Source organism: Protomyctophum parallelum (genome assembly GCF_964188405.1).
Source record: "Protomyctophum parallelum genome assembly, chromosome: 3".
In the NCBI taxonomy this organism is placed as follows: Eukaryota; Metazoa; Chordata; class Actinopteri; order Myctophiformes; family Myctophidae; genus Protomyctophum; species Protomyctophum parallelum.
This window is the reverse complement of record NC_139698.1, coordinates 10,324,693-10,346,690: the sequence shown is the minus strand read 5'-3', so window position 1 is coordinate 10,346,690 and position 21,998 is coordinate 10,324,693. Positions and strand designations below refer to the sequence as shown.

The 21,998-nt window shown below is 44.3% G+C and overlaps 1 protein-coding gene across 2 annotated transcripts in view; it reads left to right on the top strand.

The window, feature by feature from the left end:
- The window catches only part of fbxl4 (F-box and leucine-rich repeat protein 4), an 18,877-nt gene extending 234 nt beyond the window's left edge, over positions 1-18,643 (top strand). Inside the window, exons 1-9 of one of the 2 annotated variants that reach the window (XM_083761728.1) lie at positions 1-83; positions 3,021-3,678; positions 5,612-5,933; positions 6,987-7,231; positions 8,316-8,529; positions 11,556-11,627; positions 13,119-13,243; positions 16,259-16,446; positions 18,035-18,643. The exon at positions 1-83 is cut by the window's left edge and continues 19 nt beyond it. In XM_083761728.1, the coding sequence (XP_083617854.1) occupies positions 3,173-3,678; positions 5,612-5,933; positions 6,987-7,231; positions 8,316-8,529; positions 11,556-11,627; positions 13,119-13,243; positions 16,259-16,446; positions 18,035-18,198 (1,836 nt within the window). In that variant the 5' untranslated portion in view covers positions 1-83; positions 3,021-3,172 and the 3' untranslated portion in view covers positions 18,199-18,643. The remainder of the gene's footprint in view (positions 84-3,020; positions 3,679-5,611; positions 5,934-6,986; positions 7,232-8,315; positions 8,530-11,555; positions 11,628-13,118; positions 13,244-16,258; positions 16,447-18,034) is intronic. The other variant, XM_083761727.1, reaches the window with a different exon arrangement.
- Positions 18,644-21,998: the final 3,355 nt, after the last annotated feature.

Below are 21,998 nucleotides of genomic sequence, written 5' to 3'. Positions count from 1 at the left end.
TATGGGCTAACTGACAGTGTAGTACTGAGCGTAATGCATTCGGCTGATGGAGTCCGCTCCCTTTTCTGCAGATAAGCAGACAAGTAGGTGAATGTTTCCCCCCTCCCTGTGTTGTGTTGCTTGTTGTTACGTACATGTATGTTGATGTTTGCTGTGCTAATGCCATTGATCTGTATCTGTGTAACTGTGTTGACTATAAGGGCACTAAGCCAGCTAGTTAAATAGCTTTATGGGCCCGCGGAGAATAGGAGGATGGTATTTGTCTGACAGGAAACATTTGGGGCAGCACCATAGCAGCCGCATTGATGCTTATCATCATCATGAGTTAATATAGTATCTGTGGTGGTTAGTCTAGATCTGCTGCTGATAGATTGATTGAAATTTGTATTCACAGTTTGTAGAATGGGTACAGTTCAAAAGAAAGTACAGGTCAATACAAAAACTGCTACTGAGGATATAACCAGGAAATGCACTAAGACTTGTTTACACTAGGGTCCTCCATTTTCAATTCATCCGAACATTTAAAGACTATATGCTAAAATGCAATGCTTGCTGATAAAGGAATAGATTAACAACATTTTCAATTCATCCGAACATTTAAAGTCTATATGCTAAAATGCAATGCTTGCTGATAAAGGAAAAGATTAACAACAACAATTGCTTAATATCATCCAGTCATTATGATTGTGAATTAGCTCTCGGATAGGACCTTGTCAGTGGATATGTGGATAGGGAAGGGATTAAGGAACAGCTTGGGTTTATTCCCTGTGACCTACTCTACTACCCTATTGATATTCACAAACATTGAAACAACTGAACTGCAACAGGAAAGAAACTTTAGAACATTTATGTTGTCGAGTGTCTACTATAGCGATCGACCCATATGTGCCGATACCGATTAGTAGTGATCAAAGAGACCGATAGCCGATATTAAAAGCTGATTAAAAAATGTATTAATTAAAATTAATATTTTTTAATTGTCAAAATTGAAAGTAACACAATACAGAATTATTTAAATGCATTTAAGAATATGTATCAACTCCAGTGTAGGGAGCTCCTATTTGAACAAAATCTTTTATAAATTGAACTGGAATTTAAAAAGAAATAATGAACAAAATAATTCTATACCCTCAAATGTTTTGTTCTATCAAATGAGACTTTCTAATTAGCTTCCACTTAGCATTATTTCTTTTAAACTGAATTATAAATACAATCATGACAAAACAGTTCCCCAAAGCTTTTTTTCCCCCTGTAAAAATAATAATGAAAATAAATAATAAACCAATCAAGCAGCACCAGATTGTAAAGCACAACTGTCCCACCCTGGGGCAACAATATCGGGTTCAGGTTTATTTGTCATATGTATACATACACAAATATATACATACAAATATATATTGTTCAGTGGACTACTCCCATTCAACAGCACTAGATTCAGAGAGGAGCACATAAGCCTAATTTATGCCTCTTTGAATAGAGAGAGGAAATATTGTCCGAAATATTGGTTAAATATCTGCAAAATCGGTCTTACCGATATTAATCAAATGATGATATTTGGGGGGCGCCCATTGGCCTCGCGGTCCAGGCGCATGCCACATATGGGCTCTGGCCTGACACTAGAGCGTTGCATGTTCGATTCCAATAAAGGCAGAAAAGCTCAAAACAAAACAAATCCGTCGATCTGATAAGGAACATCGGATCAATGATCCTATCATAGATGCATTTTATTGATTTCTACAAAAGCAAAAGTCAGACTTGGTCCAAGGCTAAAAGGAACAAAACATAGTTGGCCTATATTCAGAATGTATGTACAGTAGAAACCACATCTCTGGTATGATCTTTACCTTTAGTTTCTCTGTCAGTCTGACTCTGGAGAGTTTACCATGTTGGACTGTTATCCAAGTCAGTGGTTCCCAAACTTTTTGATGTCAAGAACCCCCAAATTGACACTAATTAGCCCACAGACCCCCATTTGAAAAGATTTACCAAGGACTCCCATGAGAGAAGGCTCTATAGCAGTGATTCTCAAGCAGTTTAATTTCAAGAACCCTCAGTTTGACATGCATTAGTCTACGGACCCCCATTAAATGGCATTTCTATCTCTGGGGCCCCCAATTTATATTGTAAAACCAATGTTAATTTAAACTATCATTTAGCTGGGGACCCCCTGGAACTCCATCAAGGACCCCTGGGGGTCCCCGGACCCCACTTTGGGAACCACTGTGACGTAACTTAGATTATAAGTCACTTAACTAATAGTCTGTACACAAAGTGCCAAACCAGGCCACGTTTTCACTAAATGCCAGTGTGAGTCATTTTGTGTGAGTCATTGTGTGTGAGTCATTGTGAAGTGTTTACATGTTTACATGTTATTTGACTTGTTTTGATTCTGACCTGCTGAACGTCTGATTTGATTAATGTACAGTACTCATCTTCAGTGTGTTGTTATTGTCAGGATTGGTCCTCAATACTGATGCATGCTTTCCCAACCTGAGCAAGATAGCTATTGGGTGACACGGGTAACCATGGTGACTGTAGCTTTTGTCCTATGAAAATGTTTTGTGCAGCAAAGTGATGCAATTGGTGAAAAAAAAGAACAAAAAGCCAAACAAACATCATGTCATATTGTCTTGGCAGGATTCGGAATTGACAAACAACAATGACAGTGAAAATATGAATCATAGCTGCTCATTGTGGTTAAAATGAATGTGTTTGTTCATTGTCACTGGACCTGCTTAATATAATAGCATTAGTTATAGGAATGCTGTATTTACAAGGAATGCTGTTTTTACAAGTTACCATAGTAGTTAGTAGAGCTAGCCTGGCAAGTGGCCATTGTTATTTTGTACTGCCTATAGTAATAACTAATAAGGTGGCGATTGAGTTTTAGAAAGCTTCCTTCCTGCCAGATAATATTCAAGGATGACAGTAGTAGTAGTACCAAGCAGGAGTCACACTCAGACCTGCCTTTGTCTTGCTGTTCTCACTCCTGTCTATGTTTGTCTCTCTCTAACCTACAGGTCATGCATGCAGCTGAGTCTCTAGCCTGCGCTTTGTAGAACCCGACCCTTGAGCCAAGTGTGATCAAGTTGCGGGTCCGGCTGCTCTCTCTCCCCCCTCCCCCTCCCCCTATCCCTCCATCCTTTCCCTCCTGCCCACTCCCCAATCCCCCATGCTCCCTATGCTAACCCTCCTGAGCATGTTTTACTATATCTGTCTGCGGCGCCGCTCCAGGAGCGGGACGCGCGGCGAGGCTCTGAACAGTCGGCGGGCCGTGGAGTCCGGTCAGCGGACGGCCCTGCCGGTCAGTGTGGAGGTGACGCAGTATGCCAAGGAGGTGGTGGACTTCAGCTCGCACTACGGCAGCGAGAACAGCATGTCCTACACCATGTGGAACCTGGCGGGCGTGCCCAACGTCTACCCCAGCTCCGGGGACTTCACGCAGACCGCCGTGTTCAGGGCCTACGGCAAGTGGTGGGAGCAGTGCGCCAGCGCCCCCCCGCCCTTCCGCCGGACGCCCAAGAGCTTCCACAGCCGGGACTACATCGAGCTGGCCTTCGAGGAGCCCGTCTATCCGACGGCGGTGGAGGTGCTGGAGACCTACTACCCCGGGGCCATTGTCCAGATCCTGGCCTGTTCCCTCAACCCCTTCTCCCAGAACCCTCCCACTGACATCAGGTAAAGGCAGGGAGAACGTTCGCAACACTTATTGGGGGATGAGCGAGTGACGTCAGGACTTCGGCGCTCAATTAGCGCTTCTAAAGAGAGCTCAGACTTACGAGGTAGTAAATGGAACATTATACCTCCCGGTCAGTGGCGAAAGCCCCAGTGCAAATATTTTAGTTTAGGCCCCCTAAACAAAATATTGTGTGTGTGTGTGTGTGTGTGTGTGAGTGAGAGAGAGAGAGAGAGGGGGGGGGGGCTTATTTTTTGTATGTTTCAATCAATCTGTATGCATGTTTCACTTTCAATCAATCTGTAGCCTACTGTACTGTATCTGTAGGAGTGCAGGGCTGCAGCCTGCAGGCTATCAGAAATGACTTTGGACAGATGGATAAAACTTTAGTTAAACTTGCAGAGTGACGGATTACTTTACCGGGGTTACATCTTCTGATAGTTGTACTTGAATGGTGATATGACATAATAATCCCATCTAGTTTTTCATTAGTGCGACGCATATCAAAATAGGCTACAGCTGAGCTTTGTTATGATGCTGCCTGCTGCATGAACACGCGTTGAAACAAGGCTACGGTAAAGATACCAAGAAGGACTGGACAGTGATGTCACTGTTATGCAACACGGAAATGGTACAGACTTGAAGCTCAGCGTTCCACAGGGTGGTCTCTTGAAACCAGTCAGTCAGTGACATCACCGCCGAATCCTTGATGTTACTCTTCCTGCGACCGAGTAGCCTCGGTAACTTTTCACCGTCGTCTTGACTCTTTTTTTTGTCCCTTCATCGGCCCCCTGGGGGGCTGGGCCCCGGTGCATTGCACCGGTTGCACCGTCGATAGCTTCGCCACTGCTCCTGGTTTTGGGGGAAATGGAAGGCGGGGCTTTTCAGAGTAAAATCTGCCTAATATGCTGGGCACTCTATAGCACCTTTTTTATTTAGAAAAAAGTGCACAGCATAAAAAGTGTTAATTTCCAAACAATGGGTGGGGAGTCGGGACACATTTGTATGAGGAAAAATAAGACACCTACTGTATGTATCTTTTGGCTGTAAAAAGATAAAAAGGAGCTTAAAAGTTTGGGAATCCATTCCCTAAATTATGCTGCTTAAATCAGCCAGACTTCCCCCATACACCCCACCCCCAAGACTTCTTAAATCTTTGTAAGAGGGTAAAAAAAGTTGTTGTTCAATAATGCTGAGCAGAGGTTTTCTAACATGGTGCAGCCTTTGCTGTTCAGAACACCTTACCAGAGGAACTTATCTGGGAAATCAGTGTTCTATTTGTTTTTACGCACATACTGTACCTGTTTTGTTTGTTTAGGTTTTGCATGTATTGTACCTAGTTAGACTTTGCTGTATTTGGTTTGTTTTCGGTTTAGGTCTTTGTACCGTTATCGTTTTATAATTTATGAAATACTTAATACTAAGATTTTGTCCATGTACTCTTTCCACATCGTTTTATGCATTGTTGGTATTAATTTAAGCAATTTATGAACCTCTGTGTGGGCTATTTGAAAACATCAATGTTCATCTTTCTCCTTGATAGTTTGTTGTTGCATGAGTGCTGGTATTGTATGGTTTCTGAATGGATGGTAAACATACACCTAGACCTCTCTTAACACCACCTTGAGAAAGTCATAATCCTTTAGTACCATTAGGGGGAACAAGTGGCTCTCAACTCATTCCAACTAAGGGCAAATTCACACTGAGTCTGTTTGATCCAAACTGCTCCCGAATACGATTGCCTGGTCCCCACTGGCATTGATTCACATTGGCCTTGATTCTTTTACACCGAGTACACTTTATTCATTCAACTGTATTCAAGCTTTCACATTGCATCGATCCGAATGAATCTGGCTGGCAAACGGATCTGCTCTGATTACATCAGCTGTCTGTTGTCTTGATAACCCCTCTTCTCTCTCTTGCCCAACTGTCCAGGTGGGAGGTGCTGTGGTCCGGGGAGCCCGCCAAGGTCCTGACCCCTCAGGCTCGCCAGTTCTCCCCCAGCATCAAGCAGCTGAGCTTCCCCACCAACCTGCTGCGCCTGGAGGTCAACAGCTCCCTGCTGGAGTACTACACGGAGCTGGACGCCGTCATCCTGCGTGGCGTGAAGGAGAGGCCCATCCTGTCGCTCTACAAGATGCCCCTGATCGACATGAACGACCTGAGCGACAGCGAGGACGAGCTGTCCGACCTGACCGGCCCCTTCAGACTGGGAGCCAACACGGGCAACGGCTACTTTGACAAACTCCCCTACGAGGTGAGAATGCTACATTTATATAGGTTATTATTAGGGTTGATCCAATCACGTGATCGGAAAACGGGGGCGATCACATCATTTTCAAATGATTGAATCACATCAGGAGACATCCCTAGTATCAATATTATATAAATATCATGATGTTGGACTGGATATTGTCTGTGATTTTGGATATTGTACTATTGTGATATGTGTTAAGTGTGATATGTGTTAATAATATACATTTCGGAACAGGATAAATCGGTATTGGCAGATACTCAATATCAAATGATTGGAATTGGATCGTGAGAAAAAAAAACATGATCGTCATCATCGTCGTCATCATCCCTAATTATTATATCCAGTATCTACACATGCACACACACGCACACGCACACACACACACACACACACAGTCTGGCTCAACCCCATTCTGATATTTGAGCTTGTATTCGCGAACAGAGCAATTTTCATGCCTTGGAGACGTGTATCGTGTTTTCTCTGAGACTGAGTTTAAAAAAAAAAACACCAGTGGTTTCTGCAGATATTGTTTTTCTTATCTCCTGTCCAAACCGCTGCCATTAACAGCACTCTTCACAACCGCTGCATGTGTGTTTGTTTCAGAAACACAATATAGCTATTATCTGTCAGCTGATACCTGGTTGGAGTGCCGTGCATTGTTTATTCACTGTCGGTGCACGCAGGCACACAGTCGTCTCCCCTCCTTCTGAGAGGGGTGCACACAATGCACAAACAAGCCGACTCACAGCCACGCTGATTGTAAGATCAATGCTCAGTGTTCCAGATAATAACCACTTCCCCTCCGTTGTTATTTAGACCTGCCTGAGAGCACGCTCACAACTCACAGTAACCTTTCCCTTCTCCTCACCTTGTTTTGTCTTTCCCTGTGTCTCCTCTTCTGTCTCTTTATCTCCCCTCTTATCCTCTCCTCCCTTCCACCCTCTTTTCCACCTTCTGCCGTCCTCTTCAACTGTCCCTTTCCTCTCCTCCCCTGTGTCCCTTCCCTTCTCCCCCCCTCCCCTGCGCCTTCCCCCCGCCCCGGCCTGTCCGCAGCTGATCCAGCTGATACTGAGCCACCTGTCCCTTCCAGACCTGTGTCGCCTGGCCCAGAGCTGTAAGCTGCTCTACCAGCACTGTAGTGACCCGCTGCAGTACACCCATCTCAGTCTGCAGCCCTACTGGGCCCGGCTGAGTGACGCCTCGCTGGGACACCTGCAGGGACGCTGTACCCTCCTCCAGAGGCTCAACCTGTCCTGGACCGGCAACCGAGGGACTCTCACCTTTACCGGTTTCAGCAGGTCAGAGGCCTTGTCATGGTGATGCTCGGCTCGCCCCCTCCCATTGCCGAGGACTGAAAGAGGGTCGGTCTCTAAAACAAAGAAAGTTAGATAGTGCACACACTGCAGCAGAGCCCCTTGCATTGTGGTGGTGTTGTTTTTAGGAATGGATGACAGCAGACTGGCGTTCATGTGGTTAAGTACATGTTGAGTGGAAACTGTGTTTGTCCCAAAACCAAAATGGACACAGACTGAAGGGCTTCACACACCGTCTGCGAACGCCGCGCGTGAAAACAGCCGCCTCCGTTATTTTCAATTAACCTATCCCACACCGGCGGCGTGCAACGTGTGCTGACGCCTCGCCTGACGCTCCGATACGCCACTGTTCTATTTTCCAGGCGTTGCCACACGGCAACACCTGTGCCGCGTCGCTGCGCACCCGGTGTGTGTTGGGCTTGACACACTTAACCACATTCACCTTCCAAAGTTTTCAAAAATAGTACGTTTTTGTTCGTTTTTGTTCATTTTGTAGGGCGTGGATGAATTTATTTGACTAATTCATTTGGTGATGAAAGGGAAGTGCACATCAGAACCTCCACAACAGTAGCTAACATACTATCACAGACACAGGGTGAAAACACAATAAAAGCCCTGAGCCAGTTGCACCACCTCACACTAAGTTCAAACTTAAAGCCTAGTTATAGGTGCAGTACTTAGTTTAGACAGTACATGGTTTAGACTAGTCATTGGGTTAGACCAGTCATTTGTCCTACAACTACAACCCACCCATCTCAAACCCTAACCCTAACCTCCCACGGGGCAGCACACCTAAACCTAACCTTAACGCATGTCTAACCAATGACTAGTCTAAACTAAGTATGCACCCCCCTAGTTATAGCATAAATGGCTTTTACGTCAAGCCATTTAAGCTGTTACTAGGCTAAGTTTGAACTCAGTGCGAGGCGGTGCAACTGGCTCCTCTGAGGCTTAAAGCGTTCATTTACCAAAACAAAAAGGTTTCTGCCTAACAGCGATGATATGCTCCCCTGCTGTCATGAAGGTCATTGAGTCTTACAGTGTTTCACATCTCTCTCTCTCTCTCTAGTTTCATGAAGGCGTGTGGCCTGAGCCTGGTGTGTCTGGAGCTGTCGTGCTGTCACTTCCTGTCGGAGCCCTGTCTGGAGGTCATCTCCCAGGCCTGCCCGGGGCTGCGGGAGCTCAACCTGTCCTCCTGTGACCGGCTCCACCCGCAGGCCTTCACCCACATCTCCAAGCTGACGCGCCTCCGCAGGCTGATCCTCTACCGTACCAAGATAGAGGTACAGTAGGCCTTATGGTCAACACTGTTGTTTTCCCCAGAAAGAAGGAGCACATCTATTTGGCCAGAGTAGAAATCTCCAACAAGGTGCTCTTTGGTACAACTGGGTGACAGACAGTAATACAGTATAGATGCAAAGAATCACACCCGTGTGAAGTGAGTGTTGCAGCTCCGTGTGGGGGTCCCCGGGACTTTTTTTCACCGGAGGAAAAATATTGTTTATGAGGCAATTCTCTGGGCAATATCGGTAGAGGGCGCAGCGGAGTAACTAAAAGTATTTCTTTTCCCGGTGGAAACAAAATGCCCTTTTGGCCAAAAAGTACAGAGTGCATCCACTAAGGAAAGTAGGCTTTCTAATGACACAACCCGCCTTTGTTTTGGTGAATAGAAAAAACATAATTTTTATTTACGGAGAGGCTGGTCTGATTTCGGTTTGAGATTTAAAACCGAAAGTCCCATAGCCCTATACGGCAGGGCAGAATCGTAGAAGCAGTAGAAGGCTATGGACCAGAGCTAGTATGAACCCTGGAAGGTACGTGTTGCGGGTTGGGTGAGGCTAATTCTTTGTTGTCATCATTTGTCAGCTCGGCAGGGTCCCTTACAACAAGACACATAGCTGTTTCACGTTCAGACCTGCCCCGTCTTCTTTGATGCGCCTCAGCGTTTTTCCCTCTGCCTTTTGTCACATTTTGATGCTCTCCTTCCAGCGGCAGCTGGCCCAGCTAGTGGTGTGGCGGAGGGCGGGGGGGAGGGGAGGGGGGCGTGTAGTGTTTCTGCGGTGAGGCCGGGGCGCAGGATTCACGTTGTTTACTGAAACAGAAACAGAGCAGGCTGTGTCTGTCTAACACCTCAACTGTCATTACCCTGTCACTGCTCTAATTAAATAGCTCTCTCGCAGGAGAAAGGCATTTATATAGATGCCAGCGAGAGACCGCACACACACACACACACGCACACACGCGCGCACACACACACGCACGCACGCACACACACATAATATGAGACTTTCACAGAGGACCGTGTCATGTCTAACACTTTCTCCTGCCACCGAGTTACACGTACGGGCGGTTTGATGTGGATCTCTGGTATCTGTATGTATCTGAAGAGCTCCATGGCCTCGCCGCCACGCTTGACTCTTTTGTGAAGAGGCGTACAAACACTGTGATGTGCTGGATCACATTACACTGATGCTGTTGAGTGGCTGCACTTTGTGTTCCAGACAGAAGAAGGCAAATCAGTTAAAAGAGGTATATTCGAGGACATGACGAGACGAGAGCTATTGGTTGATTTATCCATATTGTCACTTTTTCGAGCGGAAAACCTTGCATGTCCAAAACCATTCCTTTTTTATTTTAGGATTTATGCAGGATGTTCTGCAATCTGCATAAAGTTCCTTTGTAATTTACCCTGATTTATACTGTATTGTGTTGGATGTATTTGTCTGTATTTTGTGGATTGTAACCTGTTGTTTGAGGTTGACAGACGAGGTTGAGCTTTTTTCCCCTCCTTTTATTCTTTCTTTTTTTTTTGCAGTAAACCACAGTTGTTTTTAGAGAAGAGAAGTTTTTCAGATTTTTCTGTTATCCTGTCACACCGACCTCATTCTTACTAGGGGTGCAACGGTTTTCGGTTTAAAACCGAACCGTTCGGTACAGCATACACGGTTCAATGCGCTCTAATGAACCGCGCTCGGTTTGGTTTGCATTAATTCATTTCTTACAGCTGCGAATAATGTATTTCTCGGTCACACACCGTCCTACTAAGGAGTCTAGCACTCTGTCGGCCCACCCCCTACCCCCCCCCCCCCCCCCCCCCCACACACACACACACACACACACACACACAGAGAGACGGCATGATGAGGAGAATCAATCCAGCCCTCGTCTTTAAACGTCGTTCTTCGAATAATTATTGATCGTCATACACAAGCACACACAGCTGAGTAACCTCGCGCCAACAGGCTTCTAAGCACGGTCTGAGTTTGTTCAGATCTGATTCTGCATCTGCACTCGCTGTTTGAGTGCTACTGTAATTAAGAGGGAGAGTGAGAGCAAAAACAACCCGCAGCAGGACATTAATTCCGTCAGAAAAGTCCCAACAAAATACTCCATGTTCAATCCATGACTGTAGATAGAAGCCCTTCTTCTAATAATATAAGCATAATATCCTTAAATCCTCATGTAGACTTATTGTAAACTTTTGTATTTGTCTGTGCGACACGATGCATTCACTGTGTGAATCCTCCCCTCCCCTCCACCACTCTCCTCTCCTCTTGTGCTTACTGCTCCGTGTGAGCGCATAGGTGCATTTTATTCCCCTTGAAAATAATGATGAGGCACATTAAAATAGCAATATAAGGTTTTTTTCCCCTTTAAAATAATGAAAAGGCAGAAATGCCTAATAAAATAATATATGCTAAAAAAAGAAAGAAGAAAAGAAAATGCTATAAATAAACTTTTTTGAGTGGTGCAAGCCACTGCCTGGCTGGCTGGCTGGGTATGAGCATGAAAACAGCATGGTTGTTTTTCACCACCTGTGCGCAACCTAACACACACACACACACACACAAACACACACGCACATTATTAACTGTATATATGATGATTTCGTGTGTGCCAGTACAGTGACAGTACAGTACAGTAGAGTAGAGGGTACAGTAGAGGGACCGGCACACAGTAACTCTGTCATTTCTCAACCGTTTCGGACACGGGGCGGCTCGCCGGAACCGGGCGCTCGCCGGAACTGGGCGCGTTCCTGGGGGTCACTTCACACGGGTGTGTGGGTGACAAAACCCACCAACCCTATACAAATTACACCTCTGCTCGGAGAGCTTATACATCTAAGCATTTGTAACATTCTGAGTTACAAAGTGATAACGTAACACTGAGTATTCTACTGCGTACACAAACCCCCACCTCCAGGTGTACAGACATTGAATCAACTTGAATATACGTAGTATTATGTTCGTTTTCTCTGTTAATTAAATCTAATCTAAATCTCTGCACCTTAATCTCGATGTCTCTGCAGCAAACGGCGGTTCTGAGCATCCTGGCCTTCTGTATAGAGCTGAGACACCTCAACCTGGGGAGCTGTGTGAGGGTGAGAACACACACACACACACACACACACACACACACACACACACACACACACACACACACACACACACACACACACACACACACACACACACACACACACACACACACACACACACACACACAGACAGAGAGAGGGCTGGCCAAAGCTAGCCAGAGGTTCAGAACATTTTATACAGATTCTCTCCATAACAAAAGACAGTTATATCTATGGTAAATAAATAGTTCTGACATGTCCAGCCTTATGAATTATGTTTATTGGTGCTGTTTTAGTGTGACGTAATGTGCTTTGTTTTCACCAACCCAGGGAGATTTTATTTGCAGTCTGCCAGCTGCGCAACTTTCCATGTGGCACAGCCCGTTGTTGCAGATACACTAGTCCTAAGGATGCCAAAGACATAATGGTGTGGCAATAATTCATTTGCACTTTCATCTCGCACTGATGACGATAAAAACACGTGAAAATAGGCCATGCCAAATAAAGTTGGCATACTATTATGCCACTGGGCTGTTGGCATATTATATTGCAGTATCGGACAGAATCTGGACTGCATTGATATATATTAGGCATGTAACAATATCGTATATCGCGATATATCGATATTATATCCCGACGATATGTATCGATTTATTAAAAATAAAAATCGATTTTCCAAAAAACCCAAAAAACCCTTATTTTTTTTTTTTTAGGGGGGCTAGTGTGTGATAAGAAATGTCAGCTGTAATCATATTCCATCATATTCACATGATTTTGGAGAGAAATGAGACAGTAGAGGCCTGGAGAGGGGAGCTGTATTATGTGTCTGTGACTGTGCCCCAGGTGATGGTCGTTATTGATGCTCATTAATACATCAAGGAAGGCAATTATCTTTGCAATGTAGTTAAATAAAAATTGTGAAAAAAGCTTTGGGGGGAAGATAAATCATTTTTTTCTTTTTTAATTGGTCATTTGTCTGGAAAATCATTGTGTTGAAAATATCGTAAAAAATCGTATCGTGAACCTCATATTGTGATACGTATCGTATCGTGAGTTGAGTGTATCGTCACATGCCTAATATATATAGCATATGCTTTTTGCAAATGAACATTCAAAATGTTGTTGTTTTTTTTCTTTTTGAGGGACGCTAGCCCCTCCTATGCCCAGCTTTGTCTGTTTGTGTGTACCCCATACTAGCGATGATTTGATTGGCTGAGCAAAGGATTGTGGATAAAAAGTGAGAACAGAAAAGTGAGGGCGGAAAAGTGAGAACGCGAATTGTGATTTGCCGGCGTGATTATTGCCCCTTACGTCACACGGGTGTGATTTTCTTTGTTGCTATACCTTACACAAAAGAGTTCTTTGTTATTCACCGTTTTCATCTGCTCGATGTGCTCAGCCACTCTTCACTCACATCATCCCACCCGTCCATTCCTATTGACACCGACTGTCTGATTTATAGTAGATTCATCAGTATTTGAGCCTGTGTATGACATCCTGACTGAACCTCTGCAGATTGACGACTACGACGTTGTGGCCAGTATGATGAGTGCTCGCTGTCGCTCGCTGCGTTCCTTGGACATGTGGCGCTGCAGAAACCTCACAGAGCGAGGCCTGGCTGAGCTGGCCTCTGGCTGCAGGTAGGCAACACCAACTAGAGAAACCTCACAGAGCGAGGCCTGGCTGAGCTGGCCTCTGGCTGCAGGTAGGCAACACCAACTAGAGAAACCTCACAGAGCGAGGCCTGGCTGAGCTGGCCTCTGGCTGCAGGTAGGCAACACCAACTAGAGGAACCTCACAGAGCGAGGCCTGGCTGAGCTGGCCTCTGGCTGCAGGTAGGCAACACCAACTAGACACAAGGGACAGTCTCCTATACAGCACTGGTTCTCACTGGGTCTCGGGACCATAGAGCCCCCCCCCCCCCGCTATTCATGTCAGTGGAAGTTGCTCAGTGGCGTTTTGAAGCACCCAGAAGAACCGTCTACTTCCGCATTTTTTCGAGTTGGTGCAAACGAACGCTCAATGTTAAAGCCCAGATGCACAGGGTTTCCTCGTCATAACTCCACGGGTCCGCCTACAGTCCCCACTCTTACCACTAGGGCCGAGCGCCTCAACGTTGGAGAGGTTCACTGGTCGGGACCCATTTGGGTCGCGGACACATTTTTATGGGTCCCTTTATTTTCTTTTTCTACGTTTTACTTTTTAACTATTTCAAAGCTAAAACATCCAAAAACATCCCCAAAAAAACAAACATTTTCTTGAATTAAAAACAAATTCTATTTTTTTCAAAGTAATTTCATGCATAAATAAAATAAATTACATAAATTAGAAAACAAATGTTTAAGAAGTGGTGAAAATAGCCAATCTACAAGCTCACAACGCGGTGCAAAGCGTTTCTGTCCCCGGACAAACATTTTCAATTTCAACAATTTCTCTTTTGGGACACATGCTAAAAGGTTTGGGAACCACTGCTTATACAGTATGGTCCATCAAATTGAAACGCAAGGCCTAGGATGGAGAGATAAAGGCCAAATGTAGCTACCCTGAAATCACATACCCAGACTTTATTTGCCCTGTGTGAAGGGATTGATACAGTTCCAGCCACGGGGCCATAGGGCAAATATAGCAGCTCACCAGTTTGCACGGAAACATTGGTGTTTACCCAGTCACAAAGAAGCCAAGACTCTGTGGAAAACAGCTAGTGGTGTTTTACGCTTTTGTCTGCTCACAGAACTAACAAGGGCAAGGCCCACCTGCCATTTGTTGCTTTTTTGTTGTGTTGTTTGTGACTAAATAAGGCTATGGGTATGTGATTAATCTTCTGGCATTCGTTGTTGCCCTTTGTAATTAACCACGAGCCTGAGGCTAACGCCAGCCAGCCAGGTTTGATAACCTTGGGCAATGGCGAAATGTGCCGGTAAGAATCTAGAATATTCCTATGAAGGGACATTTCACTTTCAAAAATACTTTTGGTTATTTTTATCGTCTACTCGGGCTTATGTGAACACCCCAGACAGTTTATATGTTACTTGATTCAGTATTTAGATATTAGATATTTGATATTCATTTTCCTTTTGTATTCTTTAGTCTCCTCCGTTGCGCTATGTGCTCTGCCACATTTTCCAAAATAATTATTAAAAATAAATGAAAACAGTACATGAAAAACACGCCCCCTCACATATTAGAAGGACAGTATCTGTCACCATAAAAAAGGTTGGGTGTTTTCGATTAATCTATCATGGTTAAAATGGAGTTTGAAGTTACAATGGGTTTGTGTAGGAAGCGAGCGGGGCAGCTAAAATTAATCAAATACCTAAATACTGAATCGAGCAACTTATTTATTTGATCATCTTCACAGCAACAATACAAATTATTTGTTAACACACGGTTACAATAACAAAAATAATGTAATAAGCTGAAGCTGAAAGCTTATAAATGCCTATCCTACGAACAACAAAATAAAAAATCCTCACGTGGTTACAGCAATTGAAGGAATTACAATAAACAATCCAAACAATTTAATACCATCGTCAAGAAGATTCACAACCAATTGACGAGAACCAACACCATACCCCACCTACCCCTGTGTCACCATAGAGACCCACCAGGATCCCTATAAATTAATTACCATAATCATCATCATCCTCCTCATAGGTTAAATATGTTATATACAAATTATCTTTATAATATACATTATATACTGTATTTAGACAAAAGGATACGCTTTAACAGTATCTTGAATGTGTCTGCTGTCTGAGTGAGGTGTTCACATAAGACTGAGTAGACGATAAAATGACAATGTTTTTTTTTTAAGTGAAATATCCCTTTAAGCAGCATTTGTCAACCACAAACCACTATTTATTTCCCACAGCTACAAACCACAAAACCAAATCTTTCATCCGTGATGATGACCATTGTTTATGAATGGGCAACTGAGCTCAAAGACCATAGACTAAGTTTCCCAAGTGCAAAAAATGTGGTTACCAACTCTCCGTCATTTACCATGGGCATGGGGACCACCTGGAATCCCTTCAAGGACCACTGGTGGTCCCCGGACCACTAGGTGAAAACCACTGCCCTAAGGGGCTCTCCCATAGACTGTAAAAAATATATGGACAAAGCGTTCTCCGGGTCTGATATGGACGTAAGATGAAGCCAGTCAGTCCTTGAATTCTAAGTTCGCCATCTTTGTAGATCCGTTTGGGCCCAGCTGGCTATTGGCTGGCCCAGACAACGAGGCGGGACTTCCCCCCCCCTTCTTCTTAGTTGGTTTTTATTTTGACTCGAACGGGGGTGGCTCCCGATCATAGACTGTAACGGTAGCCACGCCCCTCAGACTTTATGGTCATTTTTTTCAAAAAGAATATTATGACATGACTAATGAGACTTTAAACTAGTGACTGGAAGCAGAAAGTATTCATGTTTATTAAGGTAATACAGTCTAGGTGAAGTTGGGCCCAAATACATGGACTTCTATGGGGCTATGGGTTTTTTTGGGCCCAATGACAGCACCACAACAGGCCATTATATGAACTTTCAGGAAGTCCCGATTTCCTTGTGGCTTCACAAAATATCTGATGTCTGACTGCCCCCCTGGGCTCTCCTCTCTCTCTCTCTCTCTCTCTCTCTCTCTCGCCCTGTGTGTTGTCCTCCAGACTGCTGGAGGAGCTGGACCTGGGCTGGTGTCCCACGTTGCAGAGCAGCTCAGGATGCTTCCAGCACCTGGCGCGCAATCTGCCGCGCCTGCGCAAGCTCTTCCTCACTGCCAACCGCACCGTCTGCGACGCAGACGTGGAGGAGCTGGCTGCCAACTGCTCCTCGCTGCAGCACCTTGACATCCTGGGTAGGCCTTTCTTCACACGATGATAACACATTATCATATGGATAGCCTAGTTAGTTAACGCCTCTGTTGAATTAATTCACCAAAGTGTTGAATGGTAAATGGGTTTTCATTTCTGAAATACCCTTTGCTAACAAAATAAAAAGGAGTTCAGTGTCTTGCTTAAGATGGAGTGCCACAATTTTGGTATTTTTCCAGTTTTTCATGTGTCTATGAGGTGACAGTACTTCATTAGACACCCTGGAGTCGTTTTTATGTGCAATGGTGTATTAACTTTGTATTTAGGGTTTCTTCCTGGAGGCTGAACCTTGACAGTCAAACGGGCCAATGAAATAAACAGTAATATAGTGACATCACATTATCAGCCCCTCCCCTAACCCCTCCCCCTTTATCATACAACTACAGCTGTGGGTTCAGTTAGTTATACAACTACAGCTGTGGGTGCGGCTTCAGTTCAGGTGGATCACCACCCACCAGGCAAACCAGGCATACTTAATGAACTGGTGGGCGTGCCCACATAAAAACAACATTTTAACAAATACTGTACACTTTTTTGAAAAAAGTATACCTCCTTATATAACAATAAGACCTGATGATCATGTTTTAGGGTGGAAAAAAAATCACGGCACTCCATCTTTAAGGAGCCACGAGGAGGGTTGATGGTTTCCATATGGCTACTTTACCTCCTGAGCCACTGCCACCATTGTACTTTGTGTTTGCTCATTGCTATGTGAAATCACAATTCACTTAAGTCAGTATTTCAAAAACATTCAAAGTGAGGTTACAGCCCCATTTGGCCACCCTGAAAGATGGATTTTCATTTTGAAGGAAGCCAGACATCCGCATTTTTTAAGGGATAGTGTTCGGGGCATTCCACACTTTGGTGGCAGCGCAGTAGAAGGATAAATGGTAAATGGTGCATTTATATAGCGCCTTTATCCAAGGCGCTTTACAGAGATTGTGCATTACATTCACCCATTCACACACACATTCATACACCGATGGCAGCGGAAACCATGCAAGGCACCAACTAGCACATCGGGAGCAATTAGGGGTTCAGTGTCTTGCTCAAGGACACTTCGACAGTAACTCTGGGGGAGGCCGGGTTCGAACTGGCAACCTTACGGTTACCATCCTGTCCAGGCACTCTACCCCTGAGCCACCGCCGCCCTAAGATAATCTACCCATGTTTGTTCTATAGGTGGGCGGGACCAGATCCTTGTTGTCGTGGTTAGAAGTCAAATAAGACAATTATCTTCTTCAAAAACGTCACGTTTTAACCATTTATATAAACTCTGTATAGATCTGCTATGTTTGCCTATAATCTTATGACATGCCCATATTATTATAGGGATGCTAGGATTTAAGTGGTTTTGCCAACTACAAATGGAACCTTGGAATCCCCTCAAGGACCCCAGAGTGTCCCTGTACTCTTGAACATCTTTGTTCGCGTGTGTGTGTGTGTGTGTGTGTGTGTGTGCACATGCGTGCACATCCGTGCACATGCGTGCACGCGGTTAATGTATGGTGTGTATATATATAGTATTCACATCTATTCCATATTTGTTCTATCCCATATGTGACTTCAAAGGCACGCGTATGGTGAGCGCTGCCTCGCTGAAGAAGCTCCTTCAGTCGTGTCCACAGCTGCTGCTGCTCGACGTGTCCTTCTGCTCCCAGATAGACACGCGCGTCGTCCAGGAGCTGACCGGCCTCTTCCCCAAGGTCAACATCAAGAAGAGCTTCACTCAGTGACACGCACGTCGTCCACGAGCTGACCGGCCTCTTCCCCTTAAAGTGACACCGCCTTCAGGTCCTTACACTCCAGGAAGCGTGTATTTAGTGCCATTACTTCGCATACGTTTTAAACTGCCCTTTCCGTACACGAGTACATCCGCACGGAGCGCTAATATTCCACAGTGATAAAGCAGTGTTCATTTTATTCGATTTTTTTCTTTTTTTTTTAAACGAGACCAACTTTTCACCTCAACGCAGTACCCGAAGTCCTGACGTCGCTCGTTCATCCCCTGGGTCACAGAAGTAATTTTTCTATGGAGACATGAGTACAATTTAACATTTGGGTCATCTTAGAATCTTATATTTCGTTGCTGTCGGGAGGAAACCACCTAAGTCCATTTTTTAGTTTTATTTTTTACATGAATCAGAGCTATTTTATCCTAAATATTTTCACGATTTTTCGAAAATAGACCTACAAGCTCGTAGCGCGCCACTCGGTGGCTCATTTGTTTATCTTATTAACCCTTGGACTGCCAGTCCCAATTTTTTTGTTTGGGTAACAAATTGGCATATTTTTAATTCATCGTTTTAACATACAAGAAAGATCTGGTGGCTTGAAAAGATGTTTTTTCATTTTTTTTTCATTGATACTGTATTCTCTCGATTCGCCACCAGATGGCGGGAAAGCACCATTACGCTGATTTTGGCCAAAATAGACGAATCTTCCTAAGTCACTTCCGGTTCAACGATCAACAACATCCCGTAGTATTTTGACCCTAGTCAATAGCTTGGCTGGTCCGGATTGCTAAGCTAATGCTATATTTTTCATAACTAAGTCAAATTAACCTCAAATCAACCCCAAAAGATCGCAAAATATCACATTCTTTACAGCGACGCACATAGAGACGGCGCGCGCGCACGATAGCGCACGATCACGCGGATTTCGGCCGTTTTTTGGTAAATTACATCCAAAAATATTAATATTAGCGAAAAAATATAAATTTTTGATCTTTTGACCCCCCGATAACTGATATTGATTGTCATTCCGTTTTTTCCGTTAACGGGAGGTTTAGATTTTTAGATTAATTCCGTTTTTTCCGTGAATTGTAGGCCAAGGGTTAAACACATCTATGGGAATTAAGAACGGGGGGGACGTAACCCGGGTAGGATGCGTGAATTACGTCAGACCTTCGGTGCTCTGTTAAGAGCATCAACCTGTGTGAATGAGGCATTGCCAAAATGAATAGTTTGACGTGAAATATTTGCGGATGCATTTTTCACATTGGTTTATTCGTCACCTCACGATGTGTAAGGACCTTTTCACCTTCATCCAACTCGACTCCACCCCCACCTCCCTACGCACCACTTCCTACAGAACTAACGCCCAAACAGAGAGAGAGAGAGGTGCTGGCGTGCAAAACACTGCCCCCCCCCCCCCCCCCCCCGAGGTACCGGCCCAGGACAGTTGGAAGGTTGGAGGCTCTGCACACCTGCTTCTCTTGATTAGAGCTCGACTGATGTTTTACTTTGGCCGATATGTCGGCCATTATTTGATGCAATTATGCAACCGACGTGTTGGCCAGTGGCCAATTTTTGGCCACTGGCGTCCCTACTGTATGTATTTTCCGTTCACTAAAGCTAAGGAGAGGAGGGGAGATGCCTGTTACTGAACAAACACTATAGCAAGGATTACTATCAGAATGTACAGTAGAGCCTTAATATTTTACCAGTAACCTTTTGTTTTAATTAAAAAAGAACATTTATATATAAAAAAACAATGTTTACAGCATATTTAAATGTTTACTATGAATCTTTTTTTTTTTTTATTGTTGCCAAATTAAATGTTCAATGTTTTCAAGAACTTTAATTGGATCTTAGGTTTCAAGATTTAGCTCGTTTTCTTTTACAAAATATCAGTCAAAACGTCTGTAATCGGTGGTCTGGGTCTAGGACTCCAAAACCAGGATCAGCATCTGACCCAAAACTCTGCCATCAGTCGGGCTCTACTCATAAGTGAGGTGCTAGCTGGCAAAGACCTCCAACCCCCCTTAACCTGCTCCTTTGGATATTGGAGACAAACTTGTCTTATCAACCGTACGCAAGAGGAGGGAGTTGATAAGGCGTCTCTGAGGAAATCGTCTGAGCGCCACAGCTCAAATCCACCACAGACTTGTGTTGTCCTGTGAGAACTGTTGAATGTGACAAACTTTTCATTTGGGTCATAGCTGCTATGCTGCTAGATTTCACCTTAATGAGTCATCACCTCCTTTTTATTTTTGTTTTATTGACAAGCAACTCGTTAGGACATATTGTCATGGACTTGAACGAGCTGGAAGACAAAGGAACTCGTTTATTAACCTCCAACCATCCGACAAAAGGTTCCTGGGAGGCCCACACTCCTTACGGCAGTGAAAAGAGACCTTCGGTGAAAGCGTTGAGCAGATTTATTTTGATGGCTGGTAAGATAATTACAGGGCGAAGGAAGGGGGTAGCCGGTGCCTTCTCAGCAGTGATAACCAGCCTTTTCTGATGGCAGAGGGACTTTTATTTTATTTTGTTTGGAATACCTCTGAGCACAAATGCTTTTTCAGTAAGGCCCTGCTTCACACTCACTTACACACAGATTCACACGTGATAACTGCCCAGATTTAGACAGATTTAAACTTTACCCTACCACCAGGGAGAAGCCCCAATACAAGCAAAACTTTACCCTACCACCAGGGAGAAGCCCCAACACAAGCAAAAAAAGGCCCTCTAAAAGTGAATGGTGCATTTATGGCTTCCAAAGCTCTTTACATAGACATTCATTCACAGATGGCGGAGGAAACCGGGCTATGAATCAGGGTTCCCACATTCATGACATTCCTGGAAAGATTTTGAAATTAGAAAAAAACAAACATTTTCCAGTCCTGGAAAAGGTTTGGAATTTATCAAGGGACCTGGAATGTATCAAGAATCCTGGAATTTATCAAGAATCCTGAAAACAATATTTGGCTAGGCATTGGGCTATTTGTTTTGTTAGTTTTCCGCTAAATGGCTTGCGTGATTGCAGCCTATTGTGCTGTTGCACAATGTGGTGCAGCGTGATCCTATATGACGTAGGATAGGTGGTGTAGAAAAGATTTGGCACAACATTTGGAATGGAATTATACCAATTCTATATTCTATGCTTTTATTTTTGCTACACTGCCTGTCTTTGGGCATTGCACATTGGAGTAAGAGACTCATTATTGTGTTGAATGATTGTTATATACAGTAGGCCTGGAAATTGGGTTAAATATTGGGTTAAATATTCTGTTAAAGTTTGGGAAATACATTGGTAAACATGTGTGGGAACTCTGAACCATGCAAGGCGCCAACCTGCTCATTGGGATAAATTCAGGGTTCAGAGTCTTGCTCAAGGACACTTCGACACTAACTCTGGGGGAGCCCAGATCGAACTGGAAACCTTGTGATTCCCGTCCGGGCGCTGTACCGCCGTACCGGCCACTCTACCCCTGAGCCACTGCCGCCCGGCTAAAGGCTATAAAAAGAATGCAGATAATATGACCTCCAAATGGTCTCAATATCACAGACTAGACGTTAATTTACAAGTGCATCGTTGTTCCCCACCATGACGTTGGGGTTTCTCAGTGGAGGTAGACTATTGGTTTTGGGGTATATTTTGATATTGTTCTGCATCCTGTGTGTCCATTCTCCAGCTGGACACAGAGGATCCTGTCCTCGGGAGTGAGCTCCAGTGAGCTCTGCTGACTGATTGCGATTGATTGAATGCTTTATTGGCAGAAATGTAAACACACGGTCCTAGTCAAACACTT